Consider the following 20,766-nt stretch of genomic DNA (forward strand, 5'->3'; position numbering starts at 1 on the left):
GGGACCCCCTCCTCCGGCCGGGGCCTGAGGCAGGGGTCCCGAGGGAGCTGAAGGTTGGGGCTGGGGAGCATACGGTGGGGGTTGAGGGGTGTTGGGCCACTCAGGGGGTTCTTCAATCTCTGGATAGATCTTGGGGGGTTTCGTCACTGGTGTGCTGCGATCATCATCTCTCCCGAGCGTTGGTTTCGGTTTCTCTTTCTCACCATTTTCTCGGATGGCTAGAATCTTGGTGCCAGGGCGGAGAGGCAGGAGGAATGGGCGAACCCATGGGGGTGTGTAGCGAGCCAAGTCCACCCATACCGTGATGTACGGTTGTTGGTCTGGATGCGACCCTGGCCCTTCCTGAAAAACAATGGCCTTCACAGTCCTTATGGTGGGTAAGTAAAAAGTTCCTTCTGGTGGCCAACCTACTCCAAAAACAGGCCATTCTGAGGAACAGAAAGTCATCCATGGCTTTTTCTTCACTATTACTGACAAATTTCGTCCTCTAGCCCTATCGTCTGTCCAATGATCCTTAGTCAAAGATAAAGGAATAGACACTGTCTGTCTCATAGTGAAGAATAAGAATAAACACAACACAATGACAGAGACGGAAAACACTAAGACATCCAAGCACACTTGTCTGCGTCTGGACTTACACAACCAGCCAAAAGCTACCTCTGATGGAGTGGGATTCCGCTCCCCTCCTCTGGCAGGAAGAGCACTCACTCTTCTTCACTCTGTCAGGCAACAGCCAGGTCCTCCTGACTGTTCTGTACCCCGGGCACTCCAGGGTCTCCCTCGGAATGTCTTCCAAGGGTGCAGCCTGTGGGGAAATAGACTGTCGTCTTCCCACAGCCACTAGGGTCCTTACGGTCCACAGTGGCAGCTGCCAGAATACAGAATACCAGAACTGGTAACACAGGTGGGGCTCAAACCCACAATCTCAGAACTGAAAAACTAAGACACAAATTCATCAATGCCACACTTAGACACTTAGACAACAGAGAACATAACAAGACTCACACAAACAAACGCACCTCCAAGGGGTCCTTTGGGGTTCCTGGGTGTCACGCAGATCTCGGTGGGACCTCCAAATGAAAGAACCTAGTGGGGAAACCCCCACTCAGCTCCCGATTCAGCATGTACCCAAGAATCACGAATAGAACACAACACCTTGATGTAACAACACGAGGTATTTTAATGGCGGACCTCAGGGTCGAAACGTATCTCACACAGGAGACAGTGGATTCGACCACGAGGCTTGGAAGCTAGGGGGTTTTATAGAAAAGGAGTGGGGCTGGGGGAGGAATTGGCGCGGTTTCACATGATTGGTCCATTTAAACATCAGCAGCCTGTTAACATTTAAGTTAGGTCAGAGGGGTGGGAGATAGGGAGGCGATGGGCCTGCCTGGGCATGTCCTGGTCTGTTCTGCTATGTTCTCAGCCCCAGGTTTCAAAGCTCACAAACAACTCTTTGGGCTATTTGACATACATTACATGAATCACAGTTTTATTTCCTTTCAATACCAGGTATTAATGGCCTAAGGCAATGTGCCCTCCTGTATGTGTGAAGGATGGAGCAATAGTTCTTCTAAAGTTTGAGTGTAGGAGTGGGATAAGGAGAGGTCATCATTTGGTCAAGGAAGAAGATTGGAAATATTACAATGTGGGAATGATTGGTAGTTAGTGTAGAGTCTTCTATTAATGCTACCTGAAGGAAAGAACCCTGGAGGGAGGTAGTATTTGCAAGCCCTTTTAAGTTAGGAACTGGGGCAGGTTATGAGAAGAGAAGACAGTGATAGGTGACTCAAAGGCTAGCTTTTGAACTCTCAAATAAGGAGTTCAGCAGCTACTGAATTATGTATACAAGATGTTCCTCCCTGGATTGTCAGGTCTAGTTTTTTTTTATTTTGTTTTGTTTTGTTTTGTTTTTGACAAGTATGCTACTGGTGCAAAAGAGGATCCTAGTTTGTGGCCTAGCACTCCAAGGGTATATTCCTATTTTTCTGTTACTATGGGAGAAGGGAGAAGGGACAGGTTAGGTCAAGGAGGTATAAGGCTGGGGTCTGAAGGCAGGCCTGTTGGAGCCTATTTTATTTTATTTTATTTTATTTTATTGAGTGTATGGTGGAAGAGTGTATGGTGGAAGGAGGGAGGGAGGGAGGGAGGGAGGGAAGGAAGGAAGGAGGGAGGACTTTCCCATGCTGGGAAAGATCTGTGCCTTGGGAAGGAAGGCAGCCAAATGGGTTAGTGCTAGTGCGTAGTCTGTTGTGGTGCTTTATCCTTGTTGGAGCCTTTGAAAAGGCTTGGTAACATGTTTGATAAGAGGTTCATGGGTGAGACCTACTGCTTCATACAAGGGTTAGGAAAGTAGGGGAAAGGAAGGAACCCAGCAACATAAAAACAAACAAACAAACAAACAAAAAACTAGTTATCCCTGGGAATGGTCAGATCTCTTCCTTTGTAAAGGGGACTGTTAGAGAATGAATTAGATTTTTTTTCCTATTTAAGTAAATACTTTGTTGAGTTTCTAGTCCCAAATAGGTGGCCTGAGAGGTGAACAAGTAGAGTTTAGAAGGTGATACTCTGTAGCATTGACCAGACGGGAAATTTAGAAGATCATAGTTGTTAATTTTGCTAATTTCTAGAGAGGAATAGCAAAGAAGATTATCATCAATGTAATGGATAATCTTAGATTTAGGGAGAGACAGAATAGGTCAGAAGCCAGTTCCTGGCCAAATAGGTGTTGGCTATCCAGATGAGTTGGGTAGAAAAGTGGGTATCAGTGTCAGTCCAAGTAATGGCAAAGATGTTTTGTGACTGCATATATAGGGGGATAGAAAAGGATGCATCCTTGAGATCTAGGATAGAGAAATGAGATTTTCTCAAGGGGACAGTAGAAAGAAGTATGTAAGGGTTAGCCACAACAGGGTAGAGAGGAACAACTGCAAAAGTAATGAACCTGAGATCTTGAACCAGGAGATAGGTCCCATTGGGCTTTTTTTTTAACTGCTAGTATAAGAGTGTTCAAAGGGGAAGAGGTAGGATAGAGGAGATTTTTCTTAGGAGGTTAGAGATGATAGACTTAAGTCCCCTGGGGGGGTGGGGGGGAGAGAGAGAGAGAGAGAGAGAGAGAGAGAGAGAGAGAGAAGGAAGAAGAAGAAGAAGAAGAAGAAGGGAAGGAAGGAAGGAAGGAAGGAAGGAAGGAAGGAAGGAAAGAAAGAAAGAAAGAAAGAAAAAGAAAGAAAGAAAGAAAGAAAGAAAGAAAGAAAGAAAGAAAGAAAGAAAGAAAGAAAGAATTAATTCAGCTTGGGTGATGTACCTGGTAGGGTCCTGAAATTGGACAACAACAGGAGAAGAGAATGGTGTTTAGCAATAGAAGGGTCCTGGACATCCCAGACTTGGGTAAATGACATGTTATAGTTAACAGGTTGGGTGGCTAGAAGAAGGAGGAGAGAGGATGCTGGCAAGTTTGGGTTTAGGCAAATTGTTGGGGGAAAAGAAATAGAGGTTTCCACTTAAGCTATAAGATCCCTTCCAAATAAGGGGACAGGACACACTGGGACTACCTAAAAGGAATGGGTGAGAGGAACACCCCTAAAATCTAACTAATTTGGGTAAGGCAGTCCTACCCCAACAATAGGAAAATGAGGAGAGGTGGGTCCCCAAAATTCTTATCAGGTCCAAGTACAGGGCCCCAATGTCCAAGAGGAAGGTAATGGGCTGTCCAGATACCATAATGACCCCTTGGGGCTCCCTCTGGTGATGGAAGTGGTCAGGTCAATGGAGCTCAGGCCCCTTAAGTCATCTATGGCCAAGCCTAGAAGATCAGCTAGAATGAAACCTGGGAGTGCTGTCCCTCTGTGGGCATGAGGGCAATCATCAGCCCAGTGTCCCTCTTGATGGCACTTTGGACATGGCCCTGACAGTTTGTAGGGAATAGGACAAGGCCATGCCCAGTAATCCTGTTGATCACGTTTGAAACAGAGTCCTGGTGGTTCCTGAGTCTTAAAAGGCCAGAAAGCCTGGGTAGTGGCTAGAGCTTGCCAGCATATTTTGTTTGTGGGCGCTTCTGTCTCTCTGATGGTATACTTTAAAGGCCAGCACCAAGACTTCTGCCTGTGGAGTTAGGGGTCCTCTCTCCAAGTGTCTAAATTTGGCCTTAATTTCGAGGTAGCTTTGGCAAAAGAAGTAGGTCACTTGGAGTTGTTTACCTTCTGGGTTTTCAGGGTCTAAATTAGTATAACAGGGCCTTTGTAAGGCACTCTAAAAATTCAGACAGGTTTTCTTGTTTATCCTAGAAGACCTCTTGAAGCTTTTCAAAATTTACTGGTTTTAGAGCAGCCTTAAGAAGACTAGCTAGGAGGCAGGTTGTGAATCAGTCTCTAGCTAAAATGCCACCTGGGGTGTTCTAATTCCATTGAGGATCCTGGTTGGGCACTGTCTCAGACCTGATTAGGTCAGTTTGGTGTATTTCATCTGCATGCATTCTAGCCTGTTCCCAAATTCACCTGCGCTCCTTGGGGAGTAAATTGTTACTGAGAATCATATGTATATTATGGGAAGTCAAGCTACAAGAATGAGTGATATACTGAAATTCTTTAATAAAGTTAGAGAGGTTAGAGGTATAAGATCCCAGTCTTGTTTGTACTTGAAAAAGTTCATTTAGCAAGAAGGAAACATGTACACTAATTATACCATCTGTCCCAGTGACTTCCCTCAAAGGAAAAACTGAAGCTGGGTTAGGGTGGGTGGAGGAAGGAGTTGTGTGTGTGTTTCTGTTGGGGGGGGTTGGCTGTAAATAGAGAATGAGTGGTTGGAGGGCTGAAAGTAGGTTGCCAATGTAGGACTTCTAAAGTGGCCTGTAGTTGGGAAGGGAAGGGAAGAGTCTGGTGAATCACGGTTGAGGAGGTTCTGGAGAAGTCTGGTGAGGAGAGGAAGCTGAGGAGGCCAGGAAAGCAGGAGAGTTTGTAGAAGCAGGTCAGGGGTAGCAAGGAGAAGGTTCATTAGCTGGATCAAGGATAGTAGAAGTTTTGTCTGGATGAAATTTCATAGCAATAAAGAGTTGAGTTGGAGAACAGGAGAAGCAAAGGGAAGGTTTGAAGTAAAGATATGTAAGAGAGAACCTCTTTCCATTTTCAGAATCTCTGGTAATAATTACAAAGATCCTTTAAAATAGTAGGGTCAAAAGTGCCATTAAATGGCCACTTAGACTCATTATCTGATGACTATTGTGGCCAATAGTGATTGCAAAAGTGGCTAAGTTTGGAATTTAAATCAGGCTCTAGTTTTAGAGGTTGTCCATGAGGCATCCCAGTGGGGAGCCTAGAGATATAGAAGAAGACAAATACCTATTGAGTGATAGTAGAAGTTATTAATTTTACCACTTGCAGCATTCTGAGGATAAATTTAATAACTAAGAGCAAGCAGCCAGGCTAAATTACCAAGTTGTCATATGGCAACTAGGAACCCAGCTGCAGGCCAGTGCCCAAGGAAGAATGGTTTACCTAGGTTTAGGATTTTCAAGCATTGAGAGAGAGAAAAACCATCTGACAGAGAGATATATCTCACCCAAGGGAAGAGGTCCTAAGGCAAAGAGTCAGTGAGAAGGGTCAGTCCTGAAGACTGTGGATACCTCCATCCCCAGGGACACTAGATGGTGGCCAGCCCTCCCTTGGGACCTGGGGTAGTTTATAATGACCGAGGTGGGAAGCATAGCAATTCTCAGGTGATTGCATGGAGAACTATAGTGGTCTGATGGCTAGAAGGTGAGCCTTGGTAGCAGATGGACTTGTAGGGATAGGAGTCCCATTCTGTGGGCTTACCCCACATGGCAGTGGTCATCCCATGTGGAAGCAGGACTGTGAAACTGGGCCCCATGTGGCAGTGGAAAAGAGAACACAGGAATCTACAATTGGAGGCTCAGATCCACAGATAGATCTATGCAGCATATCTGAACAAAATCACAACACTCAACACATCTTACTTGGGTGGATTACCAGGAGAGGAAATGGAGGCAGGCTCTGGGAAAGGGAGGAAAAAAGAAGAGAGGGGAAAGGGAGAAGAAGGCTTTTATGTGGCAGGGTCCATGGTGCATGGGCAAAGGAACATAGTGATGCTGCCCCGACTTAGACTATTAGAGATGAAATGTATCTTACTGGTTCACTCAATAGCTGGCTGTATCTGATAGTCATGAAATCACATCTAAATGAACATGGATATCCTGATTGTCACCAGTCTTGTTATCTCTTAGTAGTATCAGAATATTTAGATTGTCTAAACTGTGAGCTTTTTGAAAGTAGAAGTTGGTGGTATTATTGTCTCATCCCTTGAAAATTTCATACACGTATAGCCTAGATTTTTTTTTTATCATTTTCACAGCTGCATACACTTTCTAGTTCCCCACCTACTACTGTAAAACACTTTGCATAAAGTAACCTGAAGTGAGTAATAAATTTTTCTCCAATTTTCTATGTGTCCTACCGAGCTTATTTAGTTGCTTGCATGTGTGCTGGTGGAGGATGACCTGCTGGCCCATGGGCAGCTTCTCAGTAGTCATCACACATGGGAAGAGGAGAAAAGCTTCCCTGTGGAACCTACAACTTCTCACAGACTTTAGTGAAGGGTTGTGCCTCCTGAAGAACACCTGCCTAGTCTGTGATGGTATACTGAAGGGTGCAGCCTCATTTGGGGTTCTTGCTTAGGCCTCTGAGCTGCTGTGCATTGATATATATGATTGTCCTGCTGTGTTCTTAAAACACCTTTCCCCATATTTCTCTGCATGTACTAGTTCTGAGCCTATTCTCCAACCCACTCCCAGACTCCAGATGTGCTCTGGTCTCTTTGGTAATTAAGGGGTAATATGGATATGTCATGCAGTGTAGAGCCATCTAAACTTAACTCCTAATTACCCTATTGAACTGTTAGGAACAAGTATATTTATTGCCACCCAGCAAAACAGCTGCTACTCTGACAGAGGCTCAAGATGTACCAATAAGCAGGAGCAAACCCAAAGTGTTCAGCAGGGTTGCAGATGTCGATACGATGATGTTTTGAGTTCCTAAAAGGTTCTATAATATAAGGTCCAGCCTATAAATTCAGAATGGGCTTTTGGTAACCCCAAAGCTGATCCTACCTTCACAGACACACTTCCTCCAGCCAGACAAGACCCTTTAATCCTTTCATAAAGTGCCACTGCCTGGTCTGTGACAAACTATTGAGACCTTTGAGCCTTTGGGGGCCATTATCATTCAAACACCCACATGCTTTCAATTTCTTTACAAAAAAAAAACCAAAAAACAAAAAACAACTAACATTTCCTGTGTCTAACACAGGTGGGTGTTCGTGTGTCTAGGTGTGAGTGGGCTTTGGCAGGTGTATAAGGTATCTTCCCTATGTGCTTGTGTTTGGTATTGTAAATACAACATACACATGCATGCAGAGCCCTTTAAACCTGCCATCTTTATATGAGAATTTGTAGGAGAGTAGGCTATTTCCTTCTACCATATGAGTTTCAGGTTTGAACTTAGCCTCAGTCCCAGGGTTTCTATTTCCTGCAGCAAGTGGCTCTTGCTTAAGCCAGCCTTTTGTTATTATTCTTAGAGTATGTACAATTATCTCTCATTCTGCATCCAGTTCCTCTATTCAGGGAGGTTAGGTCTACACATCATTGTAAGCCCTGAGATAAGTTTAAGTTTTTGAGGTGTGTAGTACCCCGCCTATTTTGGACCTTACCGAGAGGTGTGGATATATATATATATATCTCGATGAATGTATGTATGTTTGGATTGATGGTTAACTAGTTATTTCCTTAATTCCTCAATTCATTGCTTGATTGCATCTCTTGTTCTCTGAGGCCAGAACATATGAATTTCCTCCTTTTCTTTGCTAGCTACTGCCTCCAAAGGGCTGTGTGGCTTCAGGCAGCAGTGGTTATATGTTCTCCTGATTTTGTAGTCTCCTGGTGTCTCTTTTTCTTCCTTGCCCTATTCTTCTCCACAATGTCTTTCCTTCCCATCCTATGTTTTTTATTCCTCTCGTGTCCTTTGTTTTAAATCACATCTGTATCTTTTGACCTATGCTGCCTCCCCTCCCAGCTTTTCTGTTTATTCTTTCTTTCTCCCTCTTTACCCATATCCTCAGCCTGTTCCTCCTGTTCCCTTTAGTGGTTATGTCTTTGTGCACTTCCTCACTATGAGTGCCTGTCCATTGTTCCTTCTGCCTTTATCCTTTCCCATCATGGTTACTGTATTTTTATCTTCACATTTCAAACACTCTAAACCATTGAGCCATGCACAAGACATTTTTCCTTTATCGCCAAAATCCAGTTTCCTAAACCCATTGTGCTCTTCCAGAGCCCATTAGTTTTCAAATATTATCTTTGTTGTTGTTGTATAACTGTTGCTGTTGTTGCTGCTTCTGGTGGTTGTACTTGTAGTTGTAGAATTTGTCCTTGCAACCATCACAGCACTGTTAGTTGTTTCTTGAGATTGGATTTCAGTATAGCCAGGGTGCTCAGCAACTCACAGATGGTTCTATTTCCACTTCAGGAGAAATAGGATTGAATCTTGCTCAGTCATCGGGGGGGGGGGGGATGTGCACTTTCAAAGAAATACCATTTCTCCATTTGACAATATTTTCCCTGGTGTCCCCCCTTTTTATATTTTGTGTTCTGGAATTTATTCCTCCTCTAACCCCCCCTTTTTTCCTTTAGTTTGTCTTCTCCATCAGATTCTTTTTCCTTTACCTTTTATCCTTTCTCAACCCTCCCCCATATTTTCCCACATTCCCACACTTTCTCCCAATTGCTCCAAACCTATTCCCACTTCTCTTTCTAGGCTGATCATGCTTTTCCATATCTTTATCAAGTTTCACTCACTTTCTCTCCATGACCCATTTGTAAATAAAAAACCTGTTTTTTCTCCTTCTTCTCCACAATGATCTGTTTTTCAGTTCCAACATTTCCCTTCTCACCCCTTTGCCCTTGTTAATTCTTCCCCTGGTGCCTACTTTGCAAGTAGAGTGTTTAAAGTAGAACACTCAGAGGACAAGGCATATGTAAATTCCTTCTTATTCAGTCCAAGTTAAAAGTCTGTTCTGAGCTTTACAACTAATGATTGCTTATCAATCATGTGTAAGTTCCTCCACTACCTCAAGGACACAAAAGTCTAGTCTGTGTTGGTGTTTAAGTTTCCAACATCACTGTAATTTGTGTAGCAGTACTTGGCAGCCTGGAGCCAGCATTCACAAATGTGCATCTGGGTTCCTTTTCTGGCGCCACAGGCTCCTTTTAAGCCCCGCCTGTAGGGGGCGGTAGAGGAAGTCGCAAACTTCCGGTTCCCAGAAATCCCTGTTGTCTGATTGGCAGCTTGGGCCGTTGAGTCCGCACCTGTGGCTGTTGGGTCCGCGGCTGTGGCGCCAAAGCTCTGAAGCCTTAACGGCTTTCTCGCCTGGCTGGTGGGCTTTCTCCGAGTTGAGGGCCATCTCCTTCGATTCCAAGTGTGGGTTTCGGCCCAGTGGACCCCTCTGCTCACCATGGCAGTGAGTAGAATATTTCTCAGGATTCGGCCCAGCAAGTCCTCCTCTCCTCAGGCGTTTCCTCCTCCCCCATCAAAGATGGCCCTCGAGGGCTTCTGGAAATTTCTAGTTCCTTGACTTCTCCCTGAACCCCAGGGGTTGTGGTGGTGGGATGCTGATCCAAGGGCTGGTTTATCACTTCTTCGCGATGTTTATAGCCAGCCTTATGGTTTGGAGTAATTTTTAAACATTACTGTTGATTTTTTGAAAATATCGGGGGTGGTTTCCCTCCCTTCTTTCCCCTTTCCATGGTCCTTCCTTGTTCCCCTCCCTTTAAAAGGGTTTTCACACCTTTTAGTTCTCTCCCACACTCTGCCTCCTTCTAAGGTCTGCCCCATTTGCTTTTCCCTCCCCTTGTGTCATCATTCACCCAGGCTCCTAGTGAAGTTTATTTGCTTTCCTACTGCCCCACCTTACCATCCTTGCTTCCCTCCTGCCTCTGTTCCTCTTCTCCCCCTCACTATCCCTATTTTGTTCCATCTTTCCCACCTAGATTTTTCCTTCCTTGTATCTTTAGTTTTTTTTCTGTGTCTTTTTGAGGCTTTGTAATACACTTCTGCATCTTTCTCTCTTTCCTATATTGTTTCATTTTGATCCTGTATTTTTAAGCGTTAGTTTCCAATTCCAGGTCTCCAATGTTTTATGTATGGGTGTCTTTTTGGAATATAGGTAGTTTATATAAGTGTATATTCCTATTGCTATTTATGATCGTGAACTGATCAGGTGTTGATAGTCAGTTTTCAGTGCAAACTTTCTTTAAATGTTTCTTTGGATCTATATTTTTATGATCATTTCTTACTTGTGCTAGATTTTTTGACTTTTGAATCATAGCTATCTCATAGCATATGAGTGTGGTATTTAATTGAAGTCTGTCTTCAGTAACATCCAATGTCTCATTTGAGTTTGGGTTAAAGTAAGTCTCAGTGTCTGGCTCTCTCTCTCTCTCTCTGTCTCTTTGTGTGTGTGTGTGTGTGTGTGTGTGTGTGTGTTTGAGGGGGGAGGGGATATGCATCCCTGTCCTTTTGCTTGCATGTCTGCTTAATTGAAAGCCTCTCTGCTTGTTTGTAGCAAGTGTAAGAGATACCCAGGTTTGCACACAACACAACACATGCACAATCATACATACACACACACCCACAGAGAGGGAGAGGGAGCAGGGGGAGAGAGAGAGAGAAAGAGAGAGAGAGAGGCAGACAGAGACAGAGACAGGACAGAGAGAGACAGAGCTGAAACAGAGACACATAGAGGGAAGGAAGGAGATAGTTACACAGAAAGACTGCAATAGATTTTGTTTCATGTTTCCTCAATTTAAGTATGTCCCTGTGGCCAGTAGCCTTTGTGATTCAGACGGGTATAGAGATTTTCAAAGAGAGCTATCTGAGCTTTCTGGAGTTGATTATTTCAATGTGAGTTGCTGTTTTTTATTTTTTGTTTTTTGTTTTTTTTTTCTGATTGAAAATGTTTGCCGTGTTTGGAACCAAGTCAATTACAGTGTTGTCTCCTTGATTTTTGTATGTGTTTGTGGGTTTTCCCAGGAACATAGTTACCCCTGCATTTTTTTCAGCATGGATGTCCAGTTTTTACATTTGAAAAAAGTATTGGTTAACGTCCAGGGCCGTGAATGAAATTGCCCTGTATCTAAAACAGGTAATGGCATTGTCTTGTTTCCTTGCCTGCAGTGAGGGTCCATATGCCCTCTCCACAGCGCCTCTAATGCTGTGATTTCAGACTGTACCACCATGCCCAATCTGGACAGTTTCTGTTTTTCACAGGGAACATAGCTGTGAGATAAACATCTGTGCTGAGCTGTCCTGAGCTCCTGATCCAACTGCTGCCCCCTTTGCAGTAGGGGGATTGTATGGGTGTGCATTCCTTTGTAGTAGTGGAATTTCATATGTGAGCCTCATCACCCTGTACTATACATACTCTGCTTACAAGTTGTTTCTTGTGCTGTTATCTGTCCTCTTATCTGGAAAGCCTGTGAGGAGTAGCACAGGTTAGGTTTTATTCAGTTGTTTGAATTTTCTGATGTAGTTGTTTGGCATTGATTACATACTTTAGTTATGGGTATTTGTTTAGTCATCACAAATATGATATTTGCTTTATTTGTGTAAGTATTTTCTGAGCATATGTATCAAGGGCTTTCTGACTCCCAGCTGTATTCTGCTTCGCAACCTTTCTTATAGGAATCTCATCTGTGCTTACCTTTTAGGGAACAACAACAACTATTAAATACTTATTATAATACCTCCATATAATGGTGGTGTTTGCCAGTGTGCATGCATTTTGGTTATAAGTAGATAATGAAGTTGTCTTCACTGATGAATAGTAAGAATGCTTTGGGATGCTGCAACATAAGTGAGACCAAGGAAGATAGTCCTTTGAAACTGAGAATTATTCCACCCAAAGTACCAGACCTGATGAAGGTAGAAACTTCCAGTAGAAATAGTATTAGTCAGAGTGCTTTCCTTTGTGGCCAAACTGTAACCTTGGAATGTCATAGGAATTCCAGTGCTTTTCCAGTTTCTCTGTGACAAGCTGGATGGGTGTGTGAATCTGTCCTGCTGGTCATTAGAAGCCAGGGATTGTAGAGCTTATTGGCTGCATCATGTGGTCCATGTACATCCTGTATGTGGAGAACACCTCAGATGAGGTTCATCTGTGCTCATTGCTTCCTTCTACTCTTCATTTGTTTGTACTGTCTGCATGTTCTGAATTTGACAAAGAGTTGGCCAATTAGTTTCCTGCTCTCCTTCCTTCTCAGCATCTATTGCCATGCAAGTTATGTTGTGAAGAATAATGGGAGCCATACCTGTGACTTATTTATATTGTGACTTTTTATTTGAGCACATATTTACTTATTTTACTTATTCACAGCCATATTGCTGTGCTGGGTACCTGTCCCCTCTTTTAGGTTGTTGGTGTTTGTCAGGCTTTTCGAATGCCCTGCTCTTAAATCCTGTGACTTTGTGTTGCACATGATTCTGCCCAGTTAATTTTGTAACTGAATGCACATTTGGAATGCGAATGTTACTCTTGACAACTGAAGAAGTGATTATTTTTTTTTTATAATTCTCAAAGTTTTGATCATAGTTCCATGAAAATCTAGGACATTGTATGAAATAGGGAAGACCATGCATATTCATAAGTTTTTGGGTAACTATGGAAAACCTGTTAGGAGATTAAGGGACTATTTGAGCTAGCTGAATTTAGGATGTGTAGTGTTTGTAGAATGTGGAGCATCACAGTAACCCAGGGGCCTCAAACAATAGATGCCTTCATGTGTCCGTGACAGCAGGACTCAGTTTCCCAGGTATAACTTTCATTCCTAGGCTTACCCATTCCAACTTCATCAGCCTTCCACATTTCTGGGACAAGGGAATCCTGGGAATTTTGAGGCATAGATTTGTGCAGAGTGATCCTAGTTTCTAGTCTAAAACCAGGTACACTTATGGATCTGTGCTTTAAAGACGTTCACCTGACTTCATTTCATTGTGTGATAGCTTTGGCTGAAACTGTCCTGTTTTTCCTGTCAAGAAAACTCTATATAAGATGCTAAGTTTCTTAATCAATTTTGTACAGTAGCAGTAACTTTATATAAGCACCCCTGATCCCAAAATTCGCTGTCTCCCCTAACTTCTCCCCTTGTGATGTTTCTCTCAGGAGCCTGCCACTGGAGTGCAACTTGCTGGTTCTGGAGAGCTGGTTGCTGAACCGGGACCCTCCAGTACAGAAGCAAGGGTAATTATGGACCTCATACATTAAAGCCTAAGAAAAGTCATGCCAGACAGACAGAATGCTACCTAATAGGTTCAATTGGGTTTCATCTTGATGGGTCTGTGTTGTCAGAATAAGATACATGATTACTTATACCCAAGGTATGACTGACTAAATTGTGCCTCAGGATGCCACCCAAAACCAGAAAACAAACAAGCATAGAATGGACCAAAAGGGACTGATGGTGAGGAATGGGCATCAGTTCTTGGATTACTTTGTTTGCTGGTCAATCAGAAGACAAGGGAAACAGTTGCTTCACAGTTGACCTTTTTAATTTTATTTTTGATGGTTTTTCATCAAATCCTTTAAAATGTCTATTGCCTGTTTAGCATGGGCCTGGTGTTAGAAAAGGAACTGAGGTATTTCTCCATACATCAGGGCTTATGGAAACACTCGAGACAGCCCTAGCTAGCCCTTAACAACTTGTCTGTAATCCATGGTACTCCCAGGACTGTAGCTGAGCAAAAGCATGATCCTTCTCCGTGTTTTTCCTTTTAAACCTTGGAGCTCCTTCTGTCAGTCTTCTAAGCAGACTGTATAATTGTTTTGTCCCTAGCTATGTTTGGAAGTTGTGATGTACTTTCTTGAACGTCTGAAGTGGCCAGAGTCCATTCCAGTGTCACCAGCTTTAGATCCTGCCTTTCTTCTATTTACTTCTTGTTGTCTTTTAAGGAAAGGTAGTTTGCTGTTTTAGATAGTTAAAATTCATTTTCACATTTAGGGAGTGTTATCCTGCATAGAATTATCCTTATTTGTTTTCCTGCCTGTAATTTGTTCCCATTGACTAAATTTGAGTCCTTAGAACTCATGCCTTCTTGTGTTAGAAAACTCCTGTTGTGAGGATTTTCATGGTAGCACAGGCCTGATATTTTGACCCTTATCTGCTCTGCTCTCCTGGTCGAGGCCACTGAGGATGAAAGGCCTAGGGTAAGAATTTCTCAGAGCTGTGCTGCTCCCTCCATACATAACACAGGCTGAAAATCCCTTCCAAAGCCAGAAATAATATTCCCACAGAGGAGTATGTAAAAGTTACTGTAGTATTGTAGTGTTGACATCATTAAACAGTGTCACATTATTCAGACTTGCCAAGGTATAAGCTTTTTGTTTGTAAGTGATGGTGGTAATATTCTCTCATTCGATGACAGTTGCACATATGTAGAATTTAGGTTTTGGTTATTTTCACAGCTACACACTATTCTCCTTCCCATCCTGTCAATGTTACACTTAGGCTGTAATGCATTTTCTCTGATTTTCTAAGTGTCCCACCACGTTTATTGATGGTTGCTTGTATGTGTGCTGGTGGGCGATTATTTGCTGGCCCAGGGTCATCTTCTCAGGAACCTCACTGGATAAGAGGAGAAAAGCCTCCACAAGGAGCCACCAACCTGTCACAGACCTTAGTGGTCATGTAGTGTCAACGGAAGAACACCTGCCTAGTCCTAATGGTATACTGAAAGATGCAGTCTAGCTTGGGGTTTTTGCTTAGGTCACTGAGCTGTGTGGCTTCAGGCAGCAGTGGTTTCATGTTCTCCTGATTTTGTAGTCTCCTGGTGTCTCTTTTTTCTCCCTTGCCCTGTTCTTCTCCACAAAGTCTTTCCTTCTCATCCATTTTTTTCCCCTCATGTCTTTTGTTATAAATCATATCTGTATCTTTTGACCTATGCTGCCTCCCCTCCCAGCTTTTCTGTTTATTCCTTCTTTATCCCTCTTTACCCATATCCTCACCCCGTTGTTATTGTATTTTTTAAAAATTTTCTTCTTTTATTATCTGTAAGTACACAGTAGCTGTCTTCAGACACTCCAAAAGAGGGCCCCAAATAATGTTACAAATGTTTGTGAGCCACCATGTAGTTGCTGGTATCCGAAGTAAGGACCTTCTGAAGAGCATTCAGTGTTCTCAACCGCTGAGCCATCTCTCCAGCCCTGTTATTGTATTTTTATATTCCCATTTACAACTTTCTAAACTATTGTATCTTGTATGAGACAATTTTCCTTCATCACTACTTTGAAGATTCCTAATCCCATTTTGCTCTTCCAGAGCCCATTTGTTTTCCACTATTATCCTTTTCCTTATTTTCTTTCTTTCTTTCTTTCTTTCTTTCTTTCTTTCTTTCTTTCTTTCTTTCTTTCTCTCTTTTTCTTTTTTGATGTTATATTACTGTTGCTGTTGTTGCCTGCTCCTGGTGTTTGTAGTTGTAGAAATTGTCCTTGCAACCATCACAGCACTGTTAGTTGTTTCTTGAGATTGGGTTTCTGTATGACCAGGGTGGAGTTCACCTCACAGACGGTTCTATTTCCACTTCAGGAGAAATAGGATTGAATCTTGCTCAGTCAACGGTGGGAGATGTGCACTTTCAAAGAAATTCCATTTCTCCATTTGACAATATTTTCCCTGGTGTCCCCGCTTTTTATATTTTGTGTTCTGGAATTAATTCCTTCTCTCACCCCCTTTTTTTCCTTTAGTGTGTCTTCTCCACCAGATTCTTTTTCCTTTACCTTTTATCCTTTCTTAACCCTCCCCCATATTTTCCCACATTCCCACACTCTCTCCCCAGTGCTCCAAGCCTATTCCCACTCCTTGTTCTAGGCTGATCATGCTTTTCCATATCTTTATCAAGTTTCACCCACTTTCTCTCCATAACCCTTTTGTAAATAAAGGAGCTTTTTTTTTTCTCCTTCTTCTCCACAGTGATCTGTTTTCCAGTTCCAGCATTGCCCTTTTCATCCCTTTGCCCTTGTTAATTCTTCCCCTGGTGCCTACTTTGCAAGTAGAGTGCTTAAAGTAGAACACTCAAAAGACAGGCACATGTAAATTCCTTCTTGTTCAAGTCTAAGTTAAAAGTCTGTCCTGTGCTTTACAACTAACGCTTGCTTATCAGTGACTTGTAAGTTCCTCCACTACCTCTAGGACGCAAAAGTCTAGTCTGTGTTGGTGTTTAAGTTTCCAGCATCACTGTAATTTGTGTAGCAGTACTTGGCAGCCTGGAGCCAGCATTCACAAATGTGCATCTGGGTTCCTTTTCTGGCGCCACAGGCTCCTTTTAAGCCCCGCCTGTAGGGGGCGGTAGAGGAAGTCGCAAACTTCCGGTTCCCAGAAATCCCTGTTGTCTGATTGGCAGCTTGGGCCGTTGAGTCTGCACCTGTGGCTGTTGGGTCCGCGGCTATGGCGCCAAAGCTCTGAAGCCTTAACGGCTTTCTCGCCTGGCTGGTGGGCTTTCTCCGAGTTGAGGGCCGTCTCCTTCGATTCCAAGTGTGGGTTTCGGCCCAGTGGACCCCTCTGCTCACCATGGCAGTGAGTAGAATATTTCTCGGGATTCGGCCCAGCAAGTCCTCCTCTCCTCAGGCGTTTCCTCCTCCCCCATCAAAGATGGCCCTCGAGGGCTTCTGGAAATTTCTAGTTCCTTGACTTCTCCCTGAACCCCAGGGGTTGTGGTGGTGGGATGCTGATCCAAGTGCTGGTTTATCACTTCTTCGCGATGTTTATAGCCAGCCTTATGGTTTGGAGTAATTTTTAAACATTACTGTTGATTTTTTGAAAATATCGGGAGTGGTTTCCCTCCCTTCTTTCCCCTTTCCATGGTCCTTTCCTGTTCCCCTCTCTTTAAAAGGGTTTTCACACCTTTTAGTTCTCTCCCACACTCTGCCTCCTTCCAAGGTCTGCCCCATTTGCCTTTCCCTCCCCTTGTGTCATCATTCACCCAGGCTCCTGGTGAAGTTTATTTGCTTTCCTACTGCCCCACCTTACCATCCTTGCTTCCCTCCTGCCTCTGTTCCTCTTCTCCCCCTAACTATCCCTATTTTGTTCTATCTTTCCCACCTAGATTTTTCCTTCCTTGTATCTTTAGTTTTTCTTCTCTGTCTTTTCGAGGCTTTGTAATACACTTCTGCATCTTTCTCTCTTTCCTATATTGTTTTGTTTTGATCCTGTATTTGTAGACGTTAGTTCCCATCTCTAGGTCTCCAATGTGTTATGTATGGGTATGTTTATGGAGCATAGGTAGTGTATATAGGATATATTCCTATTTCTATTTATTTTCGTGGACTGATCAGGTGTTGATAGTCAGTTTCCAGTGCAAACTTTCTTTAAATGTTTCTTTGGATCTATGTTTTTACGATCATTTCTTTCTTGTGCTAGTCTTTTTGACTTTTGAATCATAGCTGTCTCATAGCATTTGAGTGTGGTATTTAATTGAAATCTATCTTCAATAACATCCAATGTCTTATTTGAATTTTGGTTAAAGTCTCAGTGTCTCTCTCTCTCTCTCTCTTTCTCTCTCTCTCTCTCTCTCTCTCTCTCTCTCTCTCCCTCTCTCTCTGTCTCTGTCTCTCTCTTTGTGTGAGTGTGTATGGGGGGGTATATGCATCTGTGTCCTTTTGCTTGCATGTCTGCTTGATTGACAGCCTCCATGCCTCTTTGTCAAGTGTAAGAGATACCCATGTTTGCACACAACAAAACACAACACAGGCAGAAACACACACACACACACACTCAGAGAGAGAGAGAGAGACAGAGAGACAGACAGAGACAGAGCTGAAACAGAGACACATAGAGGGAAGGAAGGAGATAATTACACAGAATACTGGTATAGAGTTCTTTCATGTTTCCTCTTCTTAAGTGTGTCCCTGTGCCTAGTAGCCCTTGTGTTTCAGACAGGTATAGAGATTTCCAAAGAGAGCTAACTGAGCTTTCTGGAGTTGATCCTTCCAATGTGCTTTGCTGTTTGTTTTTTTTTTTTTCCATTGAAAATGTTTGCCATGTTTGGAACCAAGCCCCTTATGGAGTTGTCTCCTTGACTTTTGTGTTTGTGTGGTTTCTAAGAGGCAGAAATACCCTTGCAATTTTTTCAGAGTAGATGTCGAGTTTTTGCATTGGTATTTTGAATCAAGTTTTGGTTAATGTCCAGGGCCATGATTCAAATGCCCTGTAGCTAAAACAGAATGTGGCATTGTCTTAACTGTTTCCTAGGGAACAGTGATTGTCCCTATGCCCTCTCCACAGCATCTCTAATGCTGTGATTTCAGAGTGTATCACCATGCCCAATCTGGACAGTTTCTGTTTTTCTCAGGGAGCATAACTGTGAGATTAACATCTGTGCTGAGCTGTCCTGAGCTCCTGATCCAATTGCTGTCCCGTTTGTAGTAGAGGGATTGTTTGGGTGTAACTTCCTATCTAGTACTAGAATTTCAGTGATGGGCCTCATCAACCTGTACTATATACATACTCTGCTTACAAGTTGTTTCTCATGCTGTTATCTGTCCTTTTATCTGGAAAGCCTGTGAGGAGTATCACAGCTTAGGTTTTATTCAGTTGTTTGAATTTTCTGATACAGTTGTTTGGCATTGCATATATATTTTAGTTATGGGTATTTGATTAGTCATCACAAATATGATATTTGCTGTATCTGTGTATTTTCTGAGCATATGCACCAAGGGCTTCCTGACTCCCAGCTGTATTCTGCTTTGCAACCTTTCTTATAGGAATCTCATCTGTGCTTGCCTTTAGGGAGCAACAACAACAATTAAATACTTATTTAGAACCTCCATATTATTGTGATGTTTTCCATTGTGTATACATTTAGGTTATCTGCAGATAATGAAGTCGTCTCCTGGGAAGCTTAATTAGAATGCATTGAGCTGCTCTAAGATAAGTGAGACCAAGGAAGATAGTCCATCTATATTGAGAATTATTCCACCCAAAGTACCAGAGCTGCTGAGGGTAGAAACTCCCAGTAGAAATAGTATTAGTCAGGGTATTTTCCTTTGTGGACAACTGTGACTTTGGAACTGTGACTTTGGAAAGTCATAGGAATTTTGTGAGTTTTCCAATTTCTCTGTTATAAGGTGGATGGGTATGTGAATCAGTTGTGCTAATCATTAGAAGCCAGGGATTGTAGAGCTTAGTGGCTTCATCCTGTGGTCCAGGTATATCCTGCATGTGGCAAGCTATTCAACTGAGGATCATTTGTGCTTAGCTTGGAGCAACCAATGATTTTCCTGGCCCTTGTCTCCTCTGTTTTTAATGTCTCAGACAGTCACAGTACTTTTGAGTGCTGCTTTCTACTCTTTTATTTATTTGTACTGTCTGCATCTTCTGCATTTGGCAAAGAGTTGGCTAATTGGTTTCCTGCTGTCCTTCCTTCCTCAGCATCTATTGCCCTGTAAGTTATGTTGTGAAGATTAATGGGAGCTATAACTGAGACCTACTTCCATTATGACTTCTTATTTTTTTTAAATTAATTAATTAATTTATTTATTTATTACATGTAAGTACACTGTAGCTGTCTTCAGACCCTCCAGAAGAGGGAGTCAGATCTCATTACGGATGGTTGTGAGCCACCATGTGGTTGCTGGGATTTGAACTTCGGACCTTCGGAAGAGCAGTCGGGTGCTCTTACCCACTGAGCCATCTCACCAGCCCCCCCATTATGACTTCTTATTGTGAGAAATCTTTACTTTTTCCTTATTCCCAACACATATTGCTATGGTGACCCCTTTACTCGGTGGTTGGCGTTTGTCAGACTTTTCAAATAAACTGATCTTAAAGCTTGTGACTGTGTGTTACCCATGGCTATATAGCATGGACGTATTTTAGAAAAGGTACTGAGGTGCTGGAGAGATGGCTCAGCACTTGAGAATACTGACTTCCCTTTTGAAGGTCAAATCCTGAGTTCAAATCCCAGCAACCACTTGGTGACTCACAATTATCCATAATGAGATCTGACGTTCTCTTCTGGTGGTTGTGAATACAGCTAAAGTGTACTTAGATATAATAATAAATAAATCTTTCAAATGCAAATACAAGGAAATATCAGGAACTGTGGAATTTACCATGCATCTGGGCATTAGGGACACTGTACACAGGCCTTGCTGCCCCTTAACAACTTGTCTATAAAGAAGGGTACACCTTGTAGTATACCTGAGCAAAATCATGAATCTTCCCTATCCTTTCCTTTTGTAACTTGTAGCCCCTAATTGTTAGTCTTCTAGGTAAAGTGTATGATTGTTCAGTCCCTAGATAGGTTTGGAATTTGTGATGTGCTCTCGTGAACCTCTGAAAGACCTGCAGTCCATTCTAGTGTCACTAGCCCCATGGTGTCTTTTAAGGAAAGCTAAAATGGTCCTTTGGATAATTGCATTCATACAAATTCCAGGAGTGTTGTTTTATACAGAATTATCCATATTTGTCTCCTGTCTGTAATTTCTTTACACTGACAGCATTTGAATCCTACTATTATACCTAGAATGCATGTCTTGGGTTATAAAATTCCTGTTGTGAGGATATTGATGGTAGCATAGGCTTGTTATTTTGACTCTTACCTGCTCTGCTGTACTGGTATAGGCCCCTGAGGGTAAAAGGCCTAGAGTAACAATTCCTCAGAGCTGGATTCAGCAGTTACTGCTGCCCCCTCCCTATATAGCACAGGCTGAAAA

General features: G+C 42.7%; 1 protein-coding gene across 2 annotated transcripts in view; it reads left to right on the top strand.

Annotated features, from left to right (window-relative positions):
- The window catches only part of Scml2 (Scm polycomb group protein like 2), a 175,694-nt gene that overhangs the window by 25,278 nt on the left and 129,650 nt on the right, over positions 1–20,766 (top strand). For both annotated transcript variants that reach the window (XM_006528670.2, XM_006528672.2), the window contains exon 4: positions 13,222–13,299. In XM_006528670.2, the coding sequence (XP_006528733.1) occupies positions 13,222–13,299 (78 nt within the window). The remainder of the gene's footprint in view (positions 1–13,221; positions 13,300–20,766) is intronic.

This window comes from Mus musculus, chromosome X (assembly GCF_000001635.26).
Source record: "Mus musculus strain C57BL/6J chromosome X, GRCm38.p6 C57BL/6J".
Classification (NCBI taxonomy): Eukaryota; Metazoa; Chordata; class Mammalia; order Rodentia; family Muridae; genus Mus; species Mus musculus.